Genomic DNA, 26,988 nt, shown 5'->3' on the forward strand with positions numbered 1-26,988 from the left:
AGCTGGTAGATTTTGAGATAATGTGTTATGCAGCCATAGATAACTAATATAGCAGCCATATAAAAATATGTTACAATATAATGCACTACTGGAGAAACAGTTTCATGAAATATTAAGTTTGGGGAAATAAAGTAGGTTACCAGTCACTATATGACAGTAGCATCCCAGTTTTGGAAGAAAACTATGAAGAGTTATAAAACTCTACCAAAGAATGAAAAGAAGACATATATGGAGAGATGGAGAGGATTTTTCTTTCTTTCTTTCTTTCTTTTTTTTTTTGGCAGGGGAAGACTTTATAGTAGAATTATCAATCACTCTAAGTTAAATGCAATGCAATTCCCATGAAAATCCCAAACTGATGCTTTTGGGTGTAAGGGATCTTGATAAGAGATAACTGAACGAAATGACAATTGTTAAAGACGAGACAACAAGCCCCAAATGGAGTCATTTACGCTAAGCCCCACATCACCCAACTGCGTCTTAATTACAGTTTTGTTTTTCCCAGAAATGGAATCTTAAATCAGCCAGCCAGGAATCACCTGATCAGCACTAGTTAGGTTATCTGCCTGGTAGATCCCTGCCATCCCCTAAAGGAAAGTAACCTTGCAATATCCAATCTGCTTTTCTGCCCAGTATAACTACCTTGTTCCTGCTCCCTTCTATTTATACAAGTCTTTCATTTTGTATAGCTCCTGGGAACCCCTTTCTATCTGTTAGATTGGATACTGCCCAATTCATAAATCGTTGACTAAAGCCAACTAGAGCTTTAACATTTTACTCGGTTGAATTTTGTTTTATAACACATTTATTGAACATATACTGTGCATCGTGTCATCTTCAATCACTATTTCATCTTAATTCCACAATAGGACAAAGTCCCTCGTTATTTAATTTTTCCAATAGCAAGAAACTGTTATTAGCTTCCCTCCCCCCCCACCCCCTACCACAAATTCTACATATAAAGCTTCAAGAAGAGACTTGTCTGAGATTCTGGGGACCATGAGGAATGGAGCTCAGGTTGACCTCATGTGTGTTTGACACTAACATGTGCTCTTGGACCTCCTGCCATGTGCCTTCCTGATTGTTCTCTGGTTTCCTTTAGTACCAGCCCAAGACCACACAGGTAGAGAGGGCAAGGTTGGGGTACCAGCTGAGTCTGCCTGCCTGACTCCAGAGTCCCTGGTCTTAATCACTAGTCACCAAAAAGGAAGAATAGAAAGAAGGGATCTGTCCTACCAGATATTAAAACATGTGACAAAGCTGCAGAAATTAAAACAGCATGAGCACTGGTTTAGAAAGCCACAGACAGATCAATGGAGAGTCCAGGAATAGACCCAAACACACAGGAAAGTTTAGTGAATAATAAAAGCAGGGAAGTATCAGTAGAGAAAATATGAGTGAGTCAACTAACAGTTTTGGTGCCATTATCTAGTAAGTCAAGCTGGATCCTTAACCCCCTTCTTTCTCCAAAATTAATTCCATATGAATCAAATATTTCAGTGTTAAAAAAACCCTCAAAAGTTCTACAACGTCTGCATGAGTAATTTATAAAATGGGACAGAGAGGGGAGGGGATGCAAGGTTTCTAACTATAACATTAATGGCAGAAACCATAAAAGGGAAAAACAGAAAGATGAATAGATTTGACTCCAAAAAGGTTTTTATTTAATTGAAGTATAGTTGATTTACAAGGTTGTGTAAATTTCTGCTGTACAGCAAAGCGATTCAGTTATACATATATATACATTCTTTTTTTTAATATTCTTTTCCATTATGGTTTATCACAGAATATTGAATATTGTTTCCTGTGCTAAACAGTAGGACCTTGTTATTTATCCATTCTCTATATAATACTTTGCATCTGCTAACCCCAAATTCCCAATCCTTCCCTCCCCCACCCCTCTCCCCCTTGGCAACCACAAACCTGTTCTCTATGTCTGTGAGTCTGTTTCTGTTTCGTAGATATGTTCATTTGTGTCGTATTTTAGATTCCACATATAAGTGATAGCATATGGTATTTGTCTCTCTCTTTCTGACTTACTTCGATTAGTAAGATAGTCTCTAAGCCCATCCATGTTGCTGCCCCAAAAGTTCTAAAACCTTTGAATGTCAGACAAATTGGGGGAAATCTTTGCAACAAAAGGATAATACCCATAAATATAAAGGGAGTTCTTACAAATTAATAAGAGAAATAGCCAACATACTTCAAGAGGAAAATGGGCCCAAAAGTGGCCTTTATAAAGAAATAAATCTAAAGGTCCATCAATGTATGAAAAGACTTGCAGTCTTATTAGCAGGGCTGGAACTAGGCTGAGGCAAGTGGGGATGCATGTAAAATTTAAGGAGGCTCTCACTCTCAGGATGGTGCAAGTACAGGGTGGGCACCTGAGGGTGCGTGCCTCCTTAAACTTGTCAGTTAATAGAGTCCTCTTGGAGGGCTGTCTGGCAAAATGGATCAATATTTTAAACGTGCAAACTCTTTGGCAAAATGATTCCATTTTTAGGACTCGACCCCAGGGAAATAGACAGGTGTGCCAAGAAACGCATCTAGGATATTTGTAATATCAAAAAATGACAAGGACAGTCCCCATAGGGACCGACTTTAAAAATTGTTACATCCAAGAATTTTTTAAAAAATTGTTACATCCGCATACAATGGTAACCTGTGTGAAATGGATACCGTTGTTCTACAGTTGTATGGAAAGGTGTTCAGGACACGCCATATCGGTAACAGAACAGAAGGGAAGTCAAAACAGCATGTATAACATGAGCCCATTTTTGTCACCCAGGTGTGTTTATGTTAACGTTTGGAGACATTCACCCAAAATGTTAATGGCCCCTGTTTCTTGGTGCGGGGGTTGGTAGCAGGTGATTAGTACTTTCTTCTCTCTACCTTCTGTATTTTATACATTTACAAAGGTTATGATGATGTTAATACTTAGAAAAGTTCTAATAAAGCTAATTTCATCTGAGAATGTACGTGTGGGTGTGTGGGGTTAACTGGTTATTCTCTAACATCACCTAGCCCTCCACAGAGTTCTGCCTCCTGCAGAGAATTCTCCCAGCCAAGGATCCTTTTGTCCTGGCCTGAGTGTATTTCAGAGCTGCTAGAAGGCCATGTCATTATCAGCCAGCCAGTGGGTCAGAAGAATCTTCAACTCCAACAGCTCCAGCCAAATAAACAGAAATTGCTTCCAAAGGTCCTTTGGGGGCCTTCTGGAACCTCCTATCAGTATGATCAGTGAACTTTGGACTTCAGAGTAGTTTCTCACTGTCCCTGTGATCAACAGACTGAGTAAGCCCTACACCTCCGTGGGACTACGTGCACAGCCCCGCCGCTCTTTGGGCCTCACTTTACCCAGCTGTAAAATGGGCAGATTCAACCAGCTCAGTGTTTCTCAACATTTTCTTGTTTGTTTGGCCACGCTGCGTGGCATGTGGGATCTTCCCGGACCAGGGATCAAACCTGTGCTCCCTGCAGTGGAAGCACAGAGTCTTAACCACTGGACCACCAGGGAAGTCCTCCTTTTTTCAAAACAAAACGAAACTCATGCTCCCTTCTGATAAAGATAAAAATCTCACATGCCTCCTAGGGGATATCTTCTATTCATTCCAAGAGCCAAGAATATTCTGTGAAACTTTACTTTCTATAGATTGGATCATGGAAACAATGGGTGTCACTCCACTTCATTTTCCAATATTAAATACTGTACTGAATTTGCTTTTTGCATACAGCACAGGACTCTCTGAAGCCAAGGCCGACTTCCGGCTCTGAGGTGTGGGAGTCCTGGGTGCCTGGAACCCTTCTCAACTCTCAGTAAAGCTCTCCAGGATGGTGGCGGAGTGTTCCACCTCCGGACACAGACTGCCTGGGTGAGGGTTGCCAGATATAACACAGGGTGTCCTGTATTTTTATTTGCTAGATCTGGGAACCCTAACCTGGCTTCAATTTTGGGCTTGTGAGCCATATTATTATGGGCAAGTTCTCTCTCTTTCTCTCTCCTTCCCTCCCCCTCCCCCCTTCCTCCCCCCTTCCTTCCTTCCTTCCTTCCTTCCTTCCTTCCCTTCTTCTTTCTTTCCTTCTCCTTTCTCCCTCTCCCCACCACCACCCTTTCTTTCTAATTTTGTCAATCCATTCATCTTAATCTTAAATATGCAGCTTCATGACTTTTCACATAGGCATACACTCCTGTTACCACCACCCAGATTAAGGGACATATTTCTAACATCCCAGAAAATGTCCTTGTGCCCCAGAGGTAATCATTCTTCCCATATCCTTTATCACCATCAATTAGTTTCACCTTTCCTTGGATTTCACATCTATAGAAGCACACAGTATGCGCTCTTCCCTGCCTGGCTTCTTCCACTCAGTGTAGTGATTGTGAGATTCACCCAGTTATTGTGTGTAGCAGTATTTAATTTTTGCTTTGCTGTATAATATTCCATGGCGTGAACTGGAAACTGAAAACACAGTTTGTTTATGCATTCTGATAGACATTTTGGTTATTTCCACTTTGGGACTATGAATGTTCTTGTACAAGCCTTTTGGTTGGCGGATGTCTTTACTTCTCTTGGGTATGTACAGAAAAGTAGGGTTGCTGGGTTATAGGATGGACATATTTTTAGCTATAGTGGATACTGGGAGCAAGTTTTAATATTTCAACTATGAAGAGAGAGTTAATAATAACGGCACCTACTATTAGGGCTGCTGCCTGATTGAATGAGATAATCCAGGTAAGGTACTTAGAACTGGCACACTGAAATTCACAAAAGACAAATCATTGCTAGAATGGGAATGGGAATAAAGTTATCTGGCTAACTTTTGTTAACTTTTAAATGTTCCCATAATGAATTAGAGGCACAAGGAGTTTCCCTAAGGTTGTGGGATATAAAAGTGACACATGACTATTGTAAAAAAAAAATTCAAATGAAATGGAAGCATATAAGTAAAAGGTGGAGTTCACCCCATCTTTGTTATTATTAGAGAAAAGAGTATGCACTAGTATTTTGCATGAATTTTCTTATGTCATCTGCACATTTTTATTTGATAATGCCGAAGGTAAGGGGTTACAGGCTGGACCTTCAAAGCTGCCCCGAAGGATGCTTCACGCGGGGCTGGGTGGTCCCTCTCTCTGGCCTCAGTCTCCCCACCCATACGGTGAGAAGCCTGATGCTCTCTGAGCTCTAATAATCACTGCTCCAGGTCTAGCTCTGGCAGAGGAGGGACCTGGAGTCCAGCCATCCGTGTCTCTGGGATACAGGAGCAAAGAGCGACACATCTTTACAGCCCAAACAGGCATCGCCTTGACTCTCTCCTTGGCCTCATCCACCCAGGATCCCAGAATGGCATTAGGCTGGCTGGCTGGCCCTAGGAGCCCCTGTCCTATACCTCTGGCCTTACCTCAGGGGCTGCCAGGCTGACCACCCCCACTGTGCAGACTCCCCTCCCCCAGGGTGGCAGCAGGAAGAGGGAAGAAAGGATCGTCTCCAGCTGGCCCGGGAGACAAACCTCCTTGTGCCCATCAGCCCTCCAAGAACGCCCATCCATCCTCCCTCCCCCCCCCCCCGCCAAAGTCCTGTCCACGGGGACTTAGGATCAGCCAGAAAAGTCAGGCAACTTTTCAGGGACTGGAGCGAGGGGAGGTGAGGTCTCCCAGCCTGGCCCAGGTCCAGCCCCTGAGAGCAGCGTGGTGCCCAGCCCCACCCCTTGCTGTGCCCTGTCCGTAACTTCAGACTTTGACCCTGAGCTCCAGTCCCAGCTGAGGACAGGACGCCCCAGCCTCAGGAGCCTCCCTTTAGGAGATAGGACCCTGCACCCGTAGCAGCTGCCTCTTTTCTCCAGAAATTTGGCACGCCAGGTGAGTGGGGGCAGGGGTGGTGGCGCAGCAGATCTGAGTGTCCTCCCAGTGTCGACAGAGAAGGTCCACGTTAGAGCCTGACGCAAGTGACAACCTTGCAGGGACCACAGGTAAGTGCCTTCACTTCTCCAAGCCTCAGTTTCCTCGTCTGGAAGATAAGGGTCATAACTCACCTCTTCCAGGGTTAATCTGAGTATGAAAAGAGGTGAGGGCTATAGGGGCTTAGCACAGAACGGGCACATAGCAAGTACTCAATAAATGGTCATTGTTACTGTTTGGGGGGCTGGGAGCTGGTAGCCTGGTTTTCCAGCGTTTACAGAATCTGTCCCATTTTAAAGATAGACTCTGAAGCTTCACAGGGGTTAGCCACACGGAGCTGATTACATTCATTCAAATACCTCACCCGTGACTTGTTCATTTTTTTTAAAAAAGCAAGTCTTTCCTATTCTTTGCACATGTAGCCATCAAAGGCATGAGCTGCTTCAAGGTTCGCTCTAGGGACAAGGGAAGTTATAAGCAAACAAATACAAGACTGAAAAGTAAGCGGAAGGTGTGAGCTGCCAATTTCTTGCCGGCCGCCAATTTCTTGCCGGCCGCCTAAAGAGCTCTATGGCGCAGCACGGAAAAGCTCAGATAGAACTGGGTCCAGATCCGAACGCTGTCCCACACTGGCTGTGTGACTTCGGGGGAGCGACTTCCTCTCCCTGAACCTCAGTCCTGCGTCCCTAGAACTTCTTATAGCAGTTGAGAGGATAAAGTAAGAGGATGTCTGTGCTGCATCTATATGTGTCGGGCAAGTGGCAGGCGGCCAAAATTCCCTTCCTACTCCACAAATACATAGACGTTACAATTACACACACACAGGCACACGTAATAACCCCAGCTGTTTGCATCTTCCTGAATGCACACTCCAAGCACGCTTGTTTGAAGTAATGGCATAAAGCAGAAGACTGCAACACTAATAAAAACGTCAGCAACAGCAAGAAAATGGTTGAACGATAACAGAGCTGTGTGCAGACGAGTCCAGGAGTTCATTACCCACATGCATGAATGATTTTACCCGAGGCTGGGTCTGTCAGATGCTACAGTCTGACTGCCAATTCTGATAAGAACCTTATGCATTTATATTCCACTTAAATGCATGCACACACACATGGTTGCTACAATCAGTATCAAATCTGATTCATTTATTTAACTAAGATAATTGACTTAGGACACACATTTTCCCTTTTCAGTTCTATGCCTACCACCAACACAATAAAATTCCTGCACTCATTGTATTTTGTGTTTTTTTTCAACGCAGGACTCGGAAGCCTTGACTGTTTTTCTTCACCTGCTTGACTTGATGGTTTTTCAAATTGTGGGATTAGCACGGGGTGTAAGCACACAGCCTTGAGAGTCAGCCAGCCTGGGCTCTGCTTCTCACCAGCTGGTGCCTAAGCCTCAGTTGCCTCATCTGTAAAATGGGCATAAGGACAACCCTGAGGGTTGTTAGAAGATTAAAGTAGATAATGCATGTCAATTTCTTTTTATTTATTTATTCTTGGCTGCGTTGGGTCTTCATTGCTGCGTGCGGGCTTTCTCTAGTTGCGGCGAGCGGGGGTTACTCTTTGTTGTGGTGCACGGGCTTCCCATTGTGGTGGCTTCTCTTGTTGCGGAGCACGGGCTGGCTCTAGGCGCGAGGGCTTCAGTATTTGTGGCACACGGGCTCAGTACTTGTGGCTCACGGGCTTAGTTGCTCCGCGGCATGTGGGATCTTCCCGAACCAGGGCTCAAACCCATGTCCCCTGCATTGGCAGACAGATTCCTAACCACTGTGCCGCCAGGGAAGTCCCACATGTCAAGTTCTTAGCACAATGAGTAACACATCATTGTGTTACTCACATCATACTAGAAGTCGAAAAGCTAGCAGCTGCTATTGTAATCTCCCCATTGCCAGGTCTTTTCTTTCACAGAGACTTTTAAACCCCAAGACTCTATAGATTTTTTGATCACAAACATGTGACTTTGACTGAGTGGCTCCCCTTCTGTGAACCTCAGTTTCCCCTTCTGCACGATGCCATCTTGCTTATCTTTAGAATTTTAGACATTGGAGAAACTGAGCCCTATGCTGTTACCTGTCCCTCTTTGTCTTGGCCAGTTGGTTCTAGAAGTTGCTCTGGGTCCCCCCGTCATGATCTTCTCTTGGGCATGTGCCACCATTTCTAACCAGAGGCTTTGCCACAGCCTTGTTATTGGAGATGTGCCATGTGATGGCTTCGGTCTGAAGTCTCTTTCTCCCTGCTCAGAAACCTCTTGCTCAGTCAAGTGAAGTGACTTACCCAGGGTCACACAGCTGGTGTGTGCCAGAGCCAGGCTGTCTAACCCCCAGCCTGGGCTGTTACTGTCACCTCTCCAAGCCACACCGCCTCCTGGGTTCATTATGGGGAATTTGGAAAATACAGGAAAACCCTCTATTCCTGCCTTCTTACTGTCAATGTCAAAAGTGGTCAAGGGTTTCCCTGGTGGCACCGTGGTTGAGAGTCCGCCTGCCGATGCAGGAGACACGGGTTCGTGCCCCGGTCCGGGAAGATCCCACATGCCGCGGAGTGGCTGGGCCCGTGAGCCATGGCCGCTGAGCCTGCGCTTCTGGAGCCTGTGCTCCGCAACAGGAGAGGCCACAACAGTGAGAGGCCCGCGTACCACAAAAAAAAGAAAAAAAGTGGTCAAATTTCCAGAGGATATGCAGAGACAGAAAGCCCAGAGAAGGGAAGTAACTTGGCCAAGGTCACACAGCAAGCCAGCAGTGAAGCCAGGTCTGACTCTCCCTCCTTCCTCTCCCCTCCTCCACAGCCAGTGTTTTTCCCATTGTTATTTTCAAGGTGCTAGGGGACAGAAGGAGGCCACCACAGACTGAGGCCAGGCCCTGTACCAGGAACTTTGACCAGGCTAGTCATTTAACCTTCAGGCTGACCCCATGAGATGGGGTTAACCCTATTTCACAGCTGAGGAGATTGCATCTCCTGAGGCAAAGGATGGGGGAGGAGGCGAGGGGTCTCTGAGAGGGTCCCCCTGCAACTAAGCCCAGGCTCGAGTCTGGAAGCAGAATCACCCAGAGGAACGAGGCTTTTCCGTTTTGGTTTTATCTCCAACTTGGCTGCTGAAACCCCAACAGAGTCCAGTTCTTGTGGGCTGGAGCCATTTTCCCCTTTACAAAACTAGGACATATTGAGAATGTCCTGCCGTTCAGGGCCATGGGCCGCAGTTGCCAGGAGGCGAGGTCTGTGGGAGGAGAGCTGTGAGCAGAGAGGAGGGAAAGTTGAATTTGGCCCTTCCGGGCACAAAAAGGTCCCCTTGTTCTGCCTTAGCAGGAGCCTGCACAATATTTCCCTGCTGTGCAGTCCCAAGCAGCTTCAAGGTCAAAAGCTGGTAGGTCTTCTAAACTTCTGAGGACCCAGCCAGCCAAGCACCCCAAGGCAGGCCTGGAGGGGATGTGCCGAAGATCTGAGCTCTGAGGCCAGACATTGCATCTGACTGGCTCACAGCTGCATCCACTGACGGCCAGCTTAGCACACACTAGGTGTGCGGTGTGTATCAAGTTTACCTGAATTAAAATTAAATCCTGGCAGCACCATTTACTGGCTGTGTGACTTCAGGTTAGTTACTCCACCTCTCTGAGCCTTCGTTTCCTCATCTGTAGAATGGGGCCAATAACACCAGCCCCTACTTTCTAAGAATGTGAGAGACTTAGACGAAATGATGCTTGGGAAGCGCTTAGTGCAGGGGCTGACACACAGTAGGTGCTCCGCAATGTCAGGAAGTCACTTCTTCTGCACTAGACACTGTGTTAAGCTTTTTACGTTTGCCATCTTGTGGAAAACTCCCATCTACTCTCCGGGGCATGAGTTATTTTTCTCATTTTCCAGAAGAAGAATCTGAGGCTTGAGAAGCATCTTGGCCAAAGTCATGGCCAGCAGGGAGCAGAGCTGAGATCTGAGATTTGAAGCCCATTGTCCTAACCATTAGACTAACCAGACTACAGCTGGCCAGGCACGCTGCTGGGCCCTTTTTTTTTCCCCAGCCTGGGGACAGGGTATTCGAGGAGAGTCCCCAGAGAAAGCTGCATCACTTACTGGCTGTGTGACCTTAGGCAAGTTGCTTTGCCTCTCTGTGCCTCAATTTTCCCATGTGTAAGGGCCACTGAGGGAATCAAGTATAAAAAGGGCTGGGCGGTGTCTGGCATCTTCTAAGCCGTCAGTGGATGGTAGCGATGGTGGTGGTGGCATGCCTCAACCCTGACTTCCCCCCGCAGGCTGGCACGATGCGCGTGGTAGTGATCGGAGCGGGCGTCATCGGGCTGTCCACCGCCCTCTGCATCCATGAGCGCTACCACTCGGTCCTGCAGTCGCTGGACGTGAAGGTCTACGCAGAACGCTTCACCCCGCTCACCAACACTGATGTGGCTGCTGGCCTCTGGCAGCCCTACCTCTCCGAGCCCAGCAACCCACAGGAGGCGTGAGTGAGGGTCCCAGAGGGTGGCCTGGGGCCAGAGGGGCTGAGTCTGCAGAGAGGATATTCCCTCTCAGGGTTTCCGTCACCAATTACAACCTTTTGTGGAGGCTCTGGCCTGACATGCTATAAAGACAATACGCATAAATATTGTCCCTGCTGTGGGCCAGACAGATGCTATACTTGATCGTGGCCGAAAGGCTGAGAAGCCATGTGTGCCAGACAGATGGAGACTTTGTCTCCATCCCTCACCTAAACTGGGTGGCTGGGATGCTCAATGCATCTGTCCATCAGGAATGCCTCTAAGTGGGTGGATGGATGTTCAAGTTTAGCAAAGTGGCAGAGGTCATTGTCAGTTTAGAAACCACCAGCTGCTTCAACAAAGGAACCCTCAAATGAGTAACGGCTCAAACAGAAGTTTCATTCTCATGCCCATAAATTCCAAAACCAGTATTCCTGACCAGTAGGTGGCAATTCAGGGGCCCGGGCTCCTTCCATCTCATGGCTCTGCCATCCTCCTTGTGGCTTCTGATGTTGCCACAGGCCAGTGCCTGTAGAAGGAGCACAGCATGAGGACCACCTGGGAGGAGACGTTAGGGTCAGTTGGCAAGAACGCAGCCACATGGTCACACCTATCTGCAAGGGAGTCTAGGAAATGTTGTTGAGCTGTATGCCCAGGGAGGGGAGAGAAAGTATTCAGAAGAGTAAGTGATGCCTGCCACTGGCATTTACAGTGGGGGGTGCCCAGAGTGAGCCTGAACCACGGGGTTCACAGTCCCCAAAGCAGTCAAAGCTTTCATTTAAACTCGCAGCTACGTGATCCCAAGCCAGAGGTAGGCTCCAAATAGTTACGATGGAGCATCCTTTTTTTTTTTTATTTGAAGTATAGTTGATTTACAATGTTAATTCCTGCTGTACAGCGAAGTGATTCAGTTATACATATATATACATTCTTTTTTTATATTCTTTTCCATTATGGTTTATCATAGGATATTGAATATACTTCTCTGTGCTATACAGTAGGACCTTGCTGTTTATCCATTCTGTATACAATAGCTTACATCTGCTATCCCCCAACCTTCCACTCCATCCCTCCCCCAACCAACCTCCTCCCCCTTGGCAACCACAAGACTGTTCTCTATGTTGATGGAACATCCTTTGTTACCCCTCTCCTCTATCCTATTAATGGGAAAATATTAGAAAGTTTGGGGAGGGGGAAGACCCGTAGCATTTGGGGCACTGCAGAGTGAACGTGGTGGATTTCTAGATCTGGACACATCCCACTAACCTGATCACAGCCCCATGCAAGCCAACCCTTGGAGCTTTCATTAGGTGACTGAGATCTGGGGGATCCTTCTAGGCGCTGGAACCAGCAGACCTTCAACTATCTCCTGAGCCACATCGGTTCTCCCAACGCTGCAGACATGGGCCTGGCCCCAGTCTCAGGCTACAACCTCTTCCGTGAAGCCGTTCCGGTGAGTGAGGAGTCCCTGATCATAAACCATAGGGCAGAGCCTTGATCAGAGACCAGGGGGTGGGCGGTGGTGGTACTTTGAGCCTCTTAGGCAAAGTCTCCTGTGTTCAAAACAGGTTTACTTTAATTTCTATTTTTGCTTTCAAAATCATTTTCATTTTCAACTTTGTTATTAAATTGGCAGAGACCAAAGAATCTTCTGATGAACCAGGGAAACTAGCCCTTCTTGAGTGGTATGGGTGAAATACAGACACATCCTGGAGTGGGAGGCACTTGACGCTGAAGCCAAAAGGTTTCCTGCTCCCCTGGAGGTTCCAGGACTTTCCATCAAGATGGACTAAAACACTCACCCTGGCACAGACTTCTAAAGTACTTACTATGTGCCAGGCCCTGTCCTAACCACTTTATAACTAATGACTCATTAAATTTTCATCATAACCAGGAATTTAAGTGCTATCATGGTCCTCATTTTGCAGATGAGAAACTAGAGGCTCCAAGAATTGGGGTAACTTACTTGAGCTCACAAAGCTTTAAGTGGCAAAGCTCGAATTTGAACCCAGCTCGAATGAAAGGCAAAGCCATGGGGGATGTTCTCAGGTTGTTTGGAGAGGGTGGTCCGGCTGGGTGCCCAGAATCCCACGCCAGTTCTCCCAGGTTTATTCAATGTCTAGCACTGTGCTAAGGGCGTTACTTTCATTATCTGTTACCTTCCAAGAGTGATTATTAACTCCATTATACAGATAAGAAAACTGAGTCTCAGAGAATTCAAAGTGGTCAGTGGTGAGGCCAAAATCTCCCCCCAGGTTGTCTGGCCCTCCACTCCGCTACCTCCCACTCTCATCCTTTGGTGACCTTCACTGTCGCCCCTTTTTTTCTCCCCTATTTATGACCCTTACCCTATCACTCATCTTTAGCCTTATTCTTACCCTTCATATCGCATCATGGTTAAGAACATGGACTCTGAAGCCAAACTGTGTGGGTTTGAATCTCAGCTCCACCATTTATTAGCTGTGTGACCTTAGACAAGTTACTTAACCTCTCTGAGCCTCAATGGGCCCATGTGCAAAATGGAACTAAAAATAGTATCTACCTCAATGGGTTGTTGTAAAGACTGGATTGGTATGAGTAAAATGCTTGGAACAGCGCCTTACACACAGAAAACATTATACAAGTTTTTGTTATTATCATTCTTATTGATGTTCATCCGTCCCTGTGCCGCCTTCTCTTCTTCTAAAGGACCCTTACTGGAAGGATGTAGTTCTGGGATTTCGGAAGCTGACTCCGAGAGAGCTGGACATGTTTCCCGATTACAGGTAAGGTTACTGCCATGGGTGAAGGAGCTGAGGCCCCACAGTTCAGATAGACTTGTCCAAAAGATGGAGGCATCAAATTTCCTGTTCCATCCCTGGTCTAGAGCCCCATACTCTGGTCTCCCAGTGCTCTGTCCAGCTCTTTCAGAGAGCCCACCCACCCAAACTGCACCTTAGACTAGGGAGGTAGGGGATACGGAATCATAGATCTCAAGCCCCGAACACTATCCATAACACTATCCTATTTTGTAGATGAGGAAACTGAGCTTCAGAGAGGCCAAGTCACTTCCCCTGGTCACACAGCTAAGTGACCAGAATGGGATTCCAACCCAGTCCAAACCCCTCTATTCTTTTCACTATAGCCTGATGCCTCTCTGGTCCTCTCTTCACCTCACCCCATGTCTAAACCCTCTCTACAGATGCACAGTAATCTCCACTTGCACACCCCAATGTCAGGAATGGCTTCGTCTGATAGAAAATATTCCCTTGCTTCGAGCTGAAAACCACTTCCTCCTTGAATGTCACCCAGTGGTCCTTGCTCCACCCTTTGGGGGCCCAAAGAATGTGACAGCTCCCACCTCCATATGATAGCCTTCAAATAGAGCTGTGATTCTGATCCTTTATTCCCACCTTTCGCCTCCTGTGACTCTAGCTATGGCTGGTTCAACACAAGCCTGATTCTGGAGGGAAGGAAGTATCTGCAGTGGCTGACCGAAAGGTGAGATTTTCAGCTTCACTTTGAGGAAAGCACCTCCCAGGGACCAGGGCTGTAGCGGATGACTGTTCGTGGGATTTGTCTTTATATTGACCAACCCCAAATGTCGATGAAAACCTTTAGGTTTGGTGGGAGCTATCCTTGTTCCTGACCGCCTCTGTGCACTAAGACAGTGGCTTCCACACCTTGTTGGAACCACCTGGGAAGCTTTTTACATGTGATACAGTATTTATCAGCCTTACTAAAATCTGTGATGGCTGTGTAATAGCTTTAAATAGATTCTCTTAAGTTTTCCAGATATATTTACATCATCTACAAAACATAAGTTGGTGTTTTTTTTAATTTTTAAAATTTTAATTAATTATTTATTGGCTGCATTGGGTCTTCGTTGCTGCGCGCGGGCTTTCTCTAGCTGCGGTGAGCAGGGACTACTCTTCATTGCATTGCACAGGCTTCTCACTGTGGCGGCTTCTCTTGTTGCAGAGCACGGGCTCTAGGCACGTAGGCTTCAGTACCTGTGGCACGCAGGCTCAGTAGTTGTGGCACACGGGCTTAGTTGTTCTGCAGCATGTGGGATCTTCCCGGACCAGGGCTCGAACCCGTGTCCCCTGCATTGGCAGGAGGATACTTAACCACTGCGCCACCAGGGGAGTCCAGTTTTTATTTTTAAACTTCATTTTTTTTCTTGTCTAATTGCTGTACCTCTAGAATAACACTAACTAATACAGATGATAGAGGATGTCCCTGTCTTGTTCCTTATGTTGATAGGAATCTTGTAGTGTTCTAAATTAGCAAACATTAGCTTGAAAGATACAATTTGTACTCATATTCACATATATTCATATTAAGGAAGATTCCATATATTTCCTATATATTATTATTCTATTAAGATTTAAAAAAAACTGGAATGGATGGTGGCTTTTATCAAATGACTTGGGGAGGTTTTTAAAAATATAGATTTCAGGACCTCCCTTTATATCTACTGAATCAGATTCTCTGGAGTGGGGCTCAGAAATTTGTATTGTAAGAAGTTCCCTGAGTGACTGTAACTATCAGCCAGGTTTGGAAACCACTGTATTAAAACATGGTTATATCTCTTAACCTTGGGACACTTATGACTCTTATCCAGCCCCTTCCAGGAAAGAATGCTCCCAGTTTTTCTATCTTGAGGAAACCATGTGGATAAAATAATCCTGATATTATGCTTTGGTTTACTTCCTATTCTTTTAATGTTTCTACTATATTTCTAATAGTGACATACATTTTTTCTCTGTGAAATTTAGGGAGGGGGTGGGTGTCCCCAGCCCACCTCCTTCCTCATGCTCTGCTTCAGATAAAGAAGCAACTGGGCTTTGTCCCAACCCTGCCCCTCCTCCACCCTGCATCTCATTCCCTTTGATAATACAAAGCAGGGTGGTGGTAGTAAGAGGCCTGGGTTTGAGTCCTAATCCCATCATAGACTCACTGTATGAATTTCAGCAAGGCCCTTCTCCCATCTCCATCTGCCCAATGTGGGGCTTGGACCATCTCAGGTTTCCCAAGGGACATTTCGTGGACCACTAGTCCATCAAGGTGCTCGTGAACTGGACTACACAGCCATACTCTCAAGGAGCATCCTGTGGGACTAACACCCACAAAAGGTTCTTTGGGAAATGTCCCCCACGCCATCCTCTTGCAGGGATGGGACAGAGAACTGAATACTGGATTTTTTTTTATGTGTTTGATCATCCCAGGTTAACTGAGAGAGGAGTGAAATTCCTCCTAAGGAAGGTGGAGTCTTTTGAGGAGGTGAGCTGCCGGGCTGGAAGGGGCTGGATGTGGGAGAGAGGAGAAGAGGGGAGGCCTTTGCTTCCTGTTGCAGGGTTGGGGGGCCCCTTCCCAGGCTCCTAGCATCCCTTTGAGGTCTGTCCCAGATTCTAGGTCTATTTTTAATCCCAGAAGGACTCAGGCATTCTGCCTTGATGTTGGTGTCAGAAGCAAAGGGGCAGTGGGATCATGGTGGCCATTGGGGGCTATGTCTATATCTGAGCCTCAGTGAGTTTTAGGGCCAGAGAGCTGGCTGCCTCTTCTCAGTATCAGCTGTACCACACCCCCAAGTTCCAGATGCTTGGTGGCTTCTTACCAACATCTGAGATGATGTTCCTACAAAGTCAAGGCCCTCCACTGACTTACCTCCAGAGTGACGCCACTATCAATAATAATGACAGTAGCGGCTACCATCAGCAGGTACTGGCTAGGTACCAGGAGCTTTGCTGTACGACCTCACTCAATCTCAGTACCCAGAATAGCGCTTGGCACATGGAAGACTCTTGTACTTGCAGCCACTAACGTGTACGAGCATCTGCTCTAGGTCAAGCCCTGAGGGGCACTTGGAATACATACTTGACTTCGACACAGTTCTCAATCCCAAGGGGCTCACAGCCCAGTGTGGCAAACACTGGTTCATGAAAAATAGCAGTGCAACCCAGGACTGACCCGTGAGGGGAGTCACTGGGGCTGGGCTGGGAGTTTGGGTGCCCATGTGCCCCATCCTTGAGCTGTGGGGCTTCCCATACAATGCACGGAGCTGGGGCTTCCAATGTGCCTTCCTCAGATGTCTTGGCAGAGCAGAAGCCAAGAGAATGAAATAAAAAGGAGTCAGAAGGAGGGAGAAGACTATCTCTGTGTCCTTTCTGACTTCTTCTAGAAGGTTCCAAGAAGGTTTCCCCCTTCCGTAGTATTCTTTTCCAAACACTTTTATAGGCAGAGTCATACTGGAGCCTCAGCACACTATGAACAGATGTTACCGGCCCCATGTTATAGCTAAGGAATCTGATCTGAAACTTGAGGTGATGGGACATTTCTGAGGTCACACAGTAGGTACATGGTAGAGCTGAATTTGGAGGCAGGTCCATGGGTTCCTCACTGAGTCCCCTCCTGGCTGTTCCACAGGGAGCAGAGAGTTGCAGGCTGGGAGGATGCAAGGGATACTAAGGTCCTCATCCCCTTCCATCCCACCTGCCCTGTTGGTTGCTACCAGGTGGCAAGAGGAGACGCTGATGTGATTATCAACTGCACTGGGGTGTGGGCTGGGGCTTTGCAACCAGATCCCCTGCTGCAGCCAGGCCGGGGGCAGACCATTAAGGTGAGTCTGAAGGTGAGGGATGAGCTTCCAAAGATAGAGGCTGAATCGGGGGACATCTGTCAGAGGAACCCCCCAGTGTTCAGGGAATTTGCATGTTAAAGAAACAAGAAGAACCAACACGACCCTCCCAAACATACTCTTTCTTGGGCGGGGTTCTTCTTAATAGTAAAGCGTGTGTGTGTGTGTGTGTCTCTATATGTGGAAGCTGCCTATGCCCGCCATAATAAAAAGAGCAAACATTTATGGAATGCCTACTAAGTGCCAGGCACAGACCCAAGTACTTCATTGTGTTAATTAATTTGATCCTCGCTGCAACCCTTTGAGATGGGTTCTATCACATCACCATCACCATCTTACAGATGGGGAAACTGAGGCACGGAGGAATTAAGTAACGTGCACAAGTTCACATCACAGTAAGTGATGGAACTGGGATTAGAACAGGTAACCTGGTTTAAGAGCCCAGGTGTGTAAGCATCATTCCACACCACCTCTCACTGTGTGTGTGTGCATGTGTCTGAGGCATGCCTATTCGTGGGCATGTGTGCGTGTGTGTGCCCCTGTGAGTACTGGAGTGCATTCGTAGGTATGTGTGTTCCCGAGGTGGGCTAATGTATACGTGCATTTACACGTGTTGGGCTTTTCTGTGGATGAGAATGTGTGATGCTCCAGGGACTGGGGTGCTCTCAATCAGGGCAGCTCTTCCCACAAAAGCAAGCAGTCTGGCGCAGACTTGGGACAGAGGGGTCATTGAGGGCTAAGGAATGACTTTGCCACTGTTGTCAGAACATCTGGTCATAGAGGGGAGCAGGCGATGGGAGCCCACTGATTTAACTCTTCTGATGAGACTTCTCTGTCTTCAATCAACAGGTGGATGCCCCATGGATGAAGCACTTCATTATCACCCACGACCCAGAGAGAGGCATCTATAAGTCCCCGTACATCATCCCAGGGTAAAAATCTGATATTGTAGGGCAGAAGAGGGAGCACTTTCCTGCTCTTTTTATGCCCCCACTGCCTGCTCCAGGGCTCTTTCTTAAGTCTTTTCAGGTTTTTTCCTCCAATTCTTTTAAGTGAGGTTGAGCCATTAAACCTCTGGGAAGGCAGGACTCAGCCTTAACTGCCACATCGCACGGCTTATGGGATCCCCGACCAGGGATCGAACCCAGCTCCTCGGTAGTGAAAGTGCAGAGTCCTAACCACTGGACCACCAGGGAATTCCCCTGGGCTCCTGGCTTCTATCTTGAACATAATCTGGGATGACAGTAGTGGTGATGCTGGAGACAAAGGTAGTGGATGTGATGGCAGTGACACCAGCAGTATTGTGAATGGCAGTAATGGTGGTGGTGATGGGGTTGATGATGATCATAATGTGGATAGAGGAATGGTGGTAGTGGAGATAGTATTGTTACAGCAGAGGAGATCAGTGTTGATGGTGGTGGTGAGTGGGAGTTCGGGGTGGCAGTTGGTGCTGATGAAGATGACACTTATCAATGATGACTTTTAATAATATGGCAGAGAGGACAGTCTCAAAGGCCATGTTAATGTGACTGTGCTGACTGCCTCAATGGCGATGTTAGTGGTGTGGCGGAGATGATGGTATCAATGGCAATGCTAATGGTGGTGGTGGAAATGGTGAATGGGATTGATCATGATATATTAATGGTAGCAAAGAAGGCAGTAGTGAAGATGATGTTGTTGATGGAGATGACAATGTTTTTCCCAGATTTATTGAGATATAATTGACATATAACATTGTGTACATTTAAAATGTACAACATGATGATTTGATATATGTATATATTGTGAAATGATTATCACAATAAGGTTAGTTAATGCATCCATCAACTCACATAACTATAGTTTTTTTGTGGGTGTGGTGAGAACATTAAAGATCTACTCTCTTAGCAACTTTCAAGTATATAATACAGTATTGTTAACTATCATTACTATGCTGTACATTTGAAGGGATAACAATAATGACAGTGATGTTAATGGTGATGGTGGAGATGGTGGTGTTTGATGGTAATGACAATGGCAATTGCAGTGATTTTTCTTTGAATTTTATTTTTTTTATACAGCAGGTTCTTCTTAGTTATCTATTTAATACATATTAGTATATATATGTCAATCCCAATCTCCCAGTTCATCCCCCCACCACCACCCCTGCTTTCCCCCCTTGGTGTCCATACGTTTGTTCTCTATATCTGTGTCTCTATTTCTGCCTTGCAAACCGGTTCATCTGTAGCATTTTTCTAGATTTCACATGTATGCGTTAATATATGATATTTGTTTTTCTCTTTCTGACTTACTTCGCTCTGTATGACAGTCTCTAGGTCCATCCACGTCTCTACAAATGACCCAACTTTATTCCTTTTTATGGCTGAGTAATATTCCATTGTATATATGTGACACATCTTCTTTATCCATTCGTCTGTCGATGGGCATTTTGGTTGCTTCCATGACCTGGCTATTGTAAACAGTGCTGCAATGAACATTGGGGTGCATGTGTCTTTTTGAATTATGGTTTTCTCTGGGTATGTGCCCAGTAGTGGGATTGCTGGGTCATATGGTAATTCTATGTTTAGTTTTTTAAGGAACCTCCATACTGTTCTCCATAGTGGCTGTATCAATTTACATTCCCACCAACAGTCAAGAGGGTTCCCTTTTCTCCACACCCTCTCCAGCATTTGTTGTTTGTAACTTTTCTGATGATGCCCATTCTAACCAGTGTGAGCTGATACCTCATTGTAGTTTGGATTTGCATTTCTCTAATAATTAGTGATGTTGAGCAGCTTTTCATGTGCCTCTTGGCTATCTGTATGTCTTCTTTGGAGAAATGTCTATTTAGGTCTTCTGCCCATTTTCTGATTGGGTTGTTTGTTTTTTTAATATTGAGCTGCATGAGCTGTTTATATATTTTGGAGATTAATCCTTTGTCCGTTGATTTGTCTGCAAATATTTTCTCCCGTTCTGAGGGTTGTCTTTTCGTCTTGTTTATAGTTTCCTTTGCGGTTTATAGTTTGCTTTTGCTTAAAAGCAAAAGCTTTTAAGTTTCATGAGGTCTCATTTGTTTATTTTTGTTTTTATTTCCATTATTCTAGGAGGTGGGTCAAAAAAGATCTTGCTGTGATTTATGTCAAAGAGTGCTCTTCCTATGTTTTCCTCTAAGAGTTTTACAGTGTCCAGTCTTACATTTAGGTGTTTAATCCATTTTGAGTTTATTTTTGTGTATGGTGTTAGGGAATGTTCTAATTTCATTCTTTTACATGTAGCTGTCCAGTTTTCCCAGCACCACTTACTGAAGAGACTGTCTTTTCTCCATTGTATATCCTTGCCTCCTTTGTCAGAGATTAGTTGACCATAGGTGCATGGCTTTATGTCTGCTTTCTATCCTGCTCCATTGATCTATACTTCTGTTTTTGTGCCGGTACCATACTGTCTTGATGACTGTAGCTTTGTAGTATAGTCTGAAGTCAGGGAGTCTGATTCCTCCAGCTCCGTTATTTTCCCTCAAGATTGCTTTGGCAATTTGGGGTCTTTTGTGTCTCCATACAAATTTTAAGATTTTTTGTTCTAGTTCTGTAAAAAATGCCATTGTTAATTTGATAGGGATTGCATTGAATCTGTAGATTGCTTTGGGTAGTATAGTCATTTTCACAATATTGATTCTTGCAATCCAAGAACATGGTATATCTCTCCATCTGTTTGTGTCATCTTTGATTTCTTTCATCAGTGTCTTATAGTTTTCTGAATACAGGTCTTTTACCTCCTTACATAGGTTTATTCCTAGGTATTTTATTCTTTTTGACGGTATTATGAGCAGAGATTATAATGTTTTTTAAGTTTATTTAATATTTTAATTTTTTGGAGTATAGTTGATTTACAATATTGTGTTAGTTTCAGGTATACAGCAAAGTGATTCATTTATACATATACATGTTCATTCTTTTTTAGATCCTTTTCTTATATAGGTTATTGCAGACTATTGAGTAGTCTGCAATAACCTATTGCTACACAACAGGTTACACATCCCTGTACTACACAGTAGGTCCTTGTTAGTTATCTATCTTATATATAGTAGTGTGTGTGTGTTCATCCCAAGCTCCTGACTTATCACTCCCCGCTATGTTTCCCCTTTGGTAACCATAAGTTTGTTTTTGACACCTGTGGGATGATAATGTTGAAGTTGATTTAGGCAAACATGGTGGTAAGGGTGAGCATGGCAATGACCCTCCCCCCGTTATCTCAAAGGCTTTGTTTTCCTTCATCCTTGACCCTGCCCACTTTTACCAAGGATCCAGGCAGTGACTCTTGGAGGCATCTTCCAGCTGGGGAACTGGAGTGAGACAAACAATATCCAGGACCACAACACCATTTGGGAAGGCTGCTGCAGACTGGAGCCCACACTGAAGGTAAGGCGGGGAGAGATATCAGTGCTGCTGCAGACTGGAGCCCAAACTGAAGGTAAGGTGGGGAGAGATATCAGTGCCCTAGACCAGGATCCTAGCAGCTTGATGACCAAAAGGACACTTGAAGATGGGAAGATATCATGACTGGGATAACTGGGCAAAATAATTCCAACACGGGACTCTGGATTATACCAGAATTGGACAATGTACAGGGAAGTCCTGCTGTGGGTTGATGAAACCTATCTGGTCATGGCTAAGAGTTGCTCTCTCTTGAGGTGACATCCCTTAAACACCTTAGTCTGTCTTCACAAGGAGCAGATGTATTTGTTGCAGAAATCTCAGTCTTCACAACTGCCTGCTAGTGGTGATAACAATAGTGATGGTCATGAAGACAGGATGGAAGTCGTGGTTGGTGTTGATGGTGATGAAAACGCTGAGAGTGGTGATAATGATGGTGATGAGGCGATATTATGGTGGTGGCTGGTGGGGACGGTGACTGATAAAGATGGGATAGTTGATAGAACTGTTGGTGAGATGGTAGTAGTACAGTAATGATGTTGGTGGCCGATAAAGGTGGTGATGATCTTAGTGGTAATTAACAGAAGTGACTATGATAGTGCTGGTGGTGGTGACAGTAATGAAGTTCCAAAAGTTAACTCTCTAGCACCTAAAAATGGCATCAGAAAAAAATAATAAAATCCAGAGATGAATTACCAACAATTTTCTTTCCAGGATGCAAAAATTGTTAGTGAATGCACTGGCTTCCGGCCAGTACGCCCCCAGGTTCGACTAGAAAGAGAACAGCTTCATGTTGGATCTTCAAACACAGAGGTATGCTCTCCCGGCGAGGAAAGCAATGCCATCCCCCAACTCCTAAGAAGTCTCTGGCATTTTCGGGGGAACAGTCATGCTGACCTGAGGTGGGGGCAGTGGTGGCTAATATCCCCTCCTCTATAAATGGGGAAACTGAGGCTCAGTGATGGTAAAGGGCCTGCTCAAGTTTACATAGAGGGCAGTGCCTCGATTTGCTAGAGCCTGTGGTCAAGTAGAAGGAAAAGGGGACTTTATTGAGCATCTGCTTTGTGTCCATGACACGAATGACCTAACTGAATCTCCCCTACAGCTCTTTGGGATAGGGACTGTTCACCCCTTGCTTCAGATGAGCAAACTGGGGTTCCCAGAAGTGGAAGTCAACTTGCCTACATCAGACCAGTGGTGAGGGGCAAGGCTGGGATGTGGTTTGAATCTGAGTCCAGAGCCATTTCCCAGATGTCCACGTTGTGGCTGCTCCATCATCTCTCTGGGTTCCCCTCTCGTGTCCTGTCTCATGGGGTAGGAACTGGCCTTATTGAAAAGGTAGGGGTTGTCCTGGGCTGAAGGAATCTAGGTCACCCTTCCTCCTTTATTCTGATCCTTTGGAGGTGGGCTGTATAGAAGAGTTTTGTGTATGTGTCATGAGAGGGTTGTGTGTCTGTCTGGAGAGAGGTCATGTGTGTGTGTGTGTGTGCGTGTATGTGTGTGTGTGTGTGTGCATGTGCGTGTACGTGTGTATGTGTGTGTGTGTGTGTGTATGGCAGTGGGGTTGGGGGGAGAGTCACAGATAGAGTTGAACTCCCTGCTGATGGTTTTAGCTTTGAAAAACCCCCCTAGCGTCTTGCCTCTCTCCAGGGTCCATCCATACAGTGCCCCTTCTTTTCTTTGGTGGGTAGAGAGTCTACCTATTAACATCCTGTCTGGAGCAGGATGGGAACAAGGAAAGTGATTTAGGGAACTTCAAATAATTTGACGTGGTGGGGGAATCGCAAACCTCAAGTTCCAGGTGATTCTACTTTTTCCGTGTTGAGTGCTTAACGCAGGTCTGCCTCCTAAACAGAAGAGGAGTCTAGGGTGTTGACCTCCAACTCCCCAAACACTCCCCTTGACTACCCTTCCAGGGGTTCCCACATCCCACCAGGGATGGTACCAAGAGGAGCTCTGGTACCACCAGGCTTACCTAGGATACTTCAGGAAGCTCCTGAATCTTCTAGGGACCTTCTCTCTTGCCTCTCCCAGGTCATCCACAACTATGGCCACGGAGGCTATGGGCTCACCATCCACTGGGGCTGTGCCCTGGAGGTGGCCAAGATCTTTGGGAAAATCCTGGAAGAAAGGAATTTGCTCAGGATGCCACCATCCCACCTCTGAAGATGCCAGTGACCTCCGCCTCCCCCACAAAAACTCCCTGCTCCCCTCAGCCAACTAATCATCGCACCCATCGTTAACCCCCCACTCCACCTGACTCCTTTTTGCAAGAAGCACAAGGTGAGAGGAAACCACGGGGTCAATTCCTGAAGGAGAGTCCTGTTATCCCATGAGTCCTCAGAGGAAGGAAAGCTCAGAATATCCAAGTGGCGAAGGAGCTCTGAGTGAGGGAGAGTGTGAGGGAGCCCCGAGTGAGGGAGACCTGGGTGACGGAGGCTGTTGCAACCTTGGTTCCCTAAGGCCACAGAATGCACTTGACGTAACTGGTATCAGATTTCACTGCAGGAATTTATACATAGAACTGGGGTATAGAGAAGACAGAAGAGGAGAGCCATTGAACGAGCAACATGGGATGCCTGTTCCACATCCAGCACTCCTAATGGCTTCAGCGGCCCCACGGGCACTATGTAACCCTTGAGGAGGACCCCTTGGGGGTCGTCCCCAAAGGAACCCCTTTATAGATAACTAAATTCACCAAGCAGATGGAACGTGTCCCTTACCTTCCGGCTAGCACACTGTGGGGTAGCAAACAGGCTTCCAGATGTTTCTGAGAGCTTTGAAGGAGCCCAGACGGCACCTTAGCATCTTCATCCCTAATTACCTGCCTCAGCCTCTGAGGTGAATTTTTATCTCTCCGGGGCTTTGGTAAAAACCAGAGCCTAGTATTCCTCATGCATCTGGGACCAGTGACACCCTATGTGCTGTGAGGGGGTCTTGATGGGCCCGTGCCATCTATATCCATGTCATCTCACCTGATGGGCTCTTCATGGAGCATATGCCATGAAGATTTTGGCTGGCCCTAAGCTAAGCAGGGTATGAGAGCCAAGATCTTAGAATTCCTGCCCTAATAATAATAACAACAATTATTATTTTTATTATAGTTATAATTTTTTGCATTCTAACGGGCTACTGGTGCTCAACTCTTACAAACATTATGCATTTATTCCTTACAACCTACCCCCCCCAGGAAGTATCTATTATTCCCATTTCGTAGGTGAGAAGACCAAGGCACAGAGAGGCAATATAAGGCCAGCAGCTGGGAAGGGGTAGAATGGAGATTCAGGGCCAGAAATTATGTGGTTCCAGTGCCTCACTTTCAACCACCATGAAACACTGAATCCCAGGTTGGGAGGAAATACATAGTTTCGAAGGAATTGGTTGGCCTCCTCCCCAACTACTGCAAACACACTGTAAAGGAACCAGGTCTCTCCTCCTCACAGCCACATTTGGGCCAAGATCAGGGGACTCTTACCAGATTGGAGTCAGGGACACTTCCTGGTGCTTGGAGTGGAACACCATTTTTGACTAAAGTGATTGCCTATCCTAAAATTCCCCAGGGAAAGTGACCCTTAGCGCTCGAGGTTCATTGTCAGCAGGAACACTACAGGGCCCAGAACACAGTGAACTCACAAAAATACATGGCCAGGGCTTCCCTGGTGGTGCAGTGGTTGAGAGTCCGCCTGCCGATGCAGGGGACGTGGTTTCGTGGCCCGGTCCAGGAAGATCCCACATGCTGCGGAGCAGCTAGGCCCGTGAGCCATGGCCACTGAGCCTGCGCATCCGGAGCCTGTGCTCCGCAACAGGAGAGGCCACAACAGTGAGAGGCCCGTCTATCGCAAAAAAAAAAAAAAAAAAAATTGGCCAGGAAAGTCTCTATTCAGACCCAAAGTGACCTTCCTTTTTTTAAATAGTAAAGACCTCTTTGCAATGTGGTTTCCTCTTGATTCCATCCCAAAATTCAGAATAGAAGGAACATGGGGAAAGTCTGCAATCCACATGGCACTGTAGGACATTTGCCTTGATGTCTTCATTCTTCTTCACTTAACATTCCTGCTCCTTCCCCGGTGGTGATCTACAACCATATTCACAATGAATGCTCGGCCGCTTGCTGAGTTTATAAAAGTTTATCTTTTCTCATTGAATTGTTTTGGAACTTTGGTGAAAAATCAATTGACCATAAATGTATGGGTTTATTTTTAGACTCTGCTTTCTATTCTACTCATCTGTATATCTACCCTTATGCCAGGACCACACTGTCTCTTTTTATTTTTAATACATCTTTATTAGAGTATAATTAGTTTACAATGTTGTGTTAGTTTCTGCTGTACAAGGACCACACTGTCTTGGTTGCTTGTAGCTTTGTAGTTAAGTTTTAAAAATCAGGAAGTGTGAGTCCTCCAACTTTACTCTTCTTTTTCAAGATATTTTTGGGCTACTCTGGGTCCTTTTAGTTCCGTATGCATTTTACGATCAGCTTGCCGATTTCTGCCCCAAAAAGCCAGCTGGGAATTCGACAGGGATTGTGTTGAATTTATAAGGTTAATTTTGGGAGTACTGATTGACACCTTAACAATTTTAAGTCTTCTGATCCCTGGTCATGGAATGTCTCTCCATGTATTCAGATCTCTGATTTCTTTCAGTAATGTTTTGTAGTTTGCAAAAGTCTTGCACTCCTTTTGTTAAATTCATTCCTAAGCGTTTTATCCTTTTTGATGCTATTGCGGGTGGAACTATGTTCTTACTGATGAATCTGGGAAGCGCTCTGTTCTCTGGCATGGTGGGGGTAGGGGTACTTGAAGTGGTTCATCATCAAAATACTCTTGATTAATTTAGAAGGATTACACGTGATGTATCCAGATGTTCCAATGTCAAGGAATCAGAATACAGTAAAGTACCGACGGTGACTAAATCCGGCTGTAACCACCGAAGCTTTGAAGAGCTGGAAGGTGCTTCAGAATGTTCTAGAGCTTTGGGATTGGCATCCTGTGTGCCTCCCACAATACTCTGCATCCCTCCATTAGCGCCCGTATCAATCTGTGTCCCACCCATCTACGTTCCCCCCACTACGCTGTGAGTGCATGAAGACAAGGACCATGTCTCAATTCTTTTTCGCAACCTCTGTGTTAAATACCATGCCGATATGTGGTGGATACTCCATGTATACTGACCACATGCCATGCCATGACCCAAAATACAGTTATAATGAACAGACTCCAAAGTCTACCTATGTGCTGCTGTGGGTTCTAGGCATACCATTAATTGTCTGTGCCACCAGTAGTTGTCACGGCCAAAGCTGCCATGTTCGTGCCTCTTGCTCCCACCTCTCCCTGACCCAACTGATTGGACCAGGATTGGAACCAACACTGAACTGGGCCAATCAGCTTTCTCTCCTGAGACTTTAGAAGCGGGACACTGAACAGCTGAGTCAGACGTGTTTGCAGAACCGAGCCCTGGTGAGCCCGAGCTATATGCATAGTCAGTCAGGCATATGCAGCAGCCATGAGGGGTCAGTAGCAAGCCAGCCTGCAGAGAGGGACAGAAACCAGGGCCACGGACCCAGAGAGAGGGCTGCCTCAGGCCCTGGTGGCTC

General features: G+C 46.0%; 1 protein-coding gene across 3 annotated transcripts; it reads left to right on the top strand.

Annotated features, from left to right (window-relative positions):
* Positions 1-5,592: 5,592 nt before the first annotated feature.
* On the top strand, positions 5,593-26,943 carry DAO (D-amino acid oxidase). Of its 3 annotated transcripts, none has more exons than XM_004281376.3 (11): positions 5,600-5,967; positions 10,149-10,351; positions 11,706-11,820; positions 13,056-13,132; positions 13,782-13,847; positions 15,578-15,632; positions 16,864-16,968; positions 17,836-17,918; positions 21,263-21,380; positions 22,110-22,208; positions 23,430-26,943. In XM_004281376.3, the coding sequence occupies exons 2-11, from the start codon at positions 10,158-10,160 to the stop codon at positions 23,559-23,561; spliced, it is 1,044 nt and encodes a 347-aa protein (XP_004281424.1). In that variant the 5' UTR covers positions 5,600-5,967; positions 10,149-10,157; the 3' UTR covers positions 23,562-26,943. The 3 variants fall into 3 exon arrangements, with proteins under 3 accessions (XP_049554565.1, XP_004281424.1, XP_033264495.1); XM_033408604.2 differs by having other exon boundaries at positions 5,601-5,857; XM_049698608.1 differs by lacking the exon at positions 16,864-16,968 and having other exon boundaries at positions 5,593-5,967.
* Positions 26,944-26,988: the final 45 nt, after the last annotated feature.

Source organism: Orcinus orca, chromosome 15 (genome assembly GCF_937001465.1).
Source record: "Orcinus orca chromosome 15, mOrcOrc1.1, whole genome shotgun sequence".
In the NCBI taxonomy this organism is placed as follows: Eukaryota; Metazoa; Chordata; class Mammalia; order Artiodactyla; family Delphinidae; genus Orcinus; species Orcinus orca.

Bases quoted from the DNA above. Each gene is read 5' to 3' on its own strand.
- DAO (XM_004281376.3), top strand. From the start codon at position 10,158: ATGCGCGTGGTAGTGATCGGAGCGGGCGTCATCGGGCTGTCCACCGCC. The intron at 10,352-11,705 runs GTGAGTGAGGGT...GGATCCTTCTAG, and splicing joins CCCAGCAACCCACAGGAGGC to GCGCTGGAACCAGCAGACCT. The intron at 21,381-22,109 runs GTAAGGCGGGGA...TTTTCTTTCCAG, and splicing joins GACTGGAGCCCACACTGAAG to GATGCAAAAATTGTTAGTGA.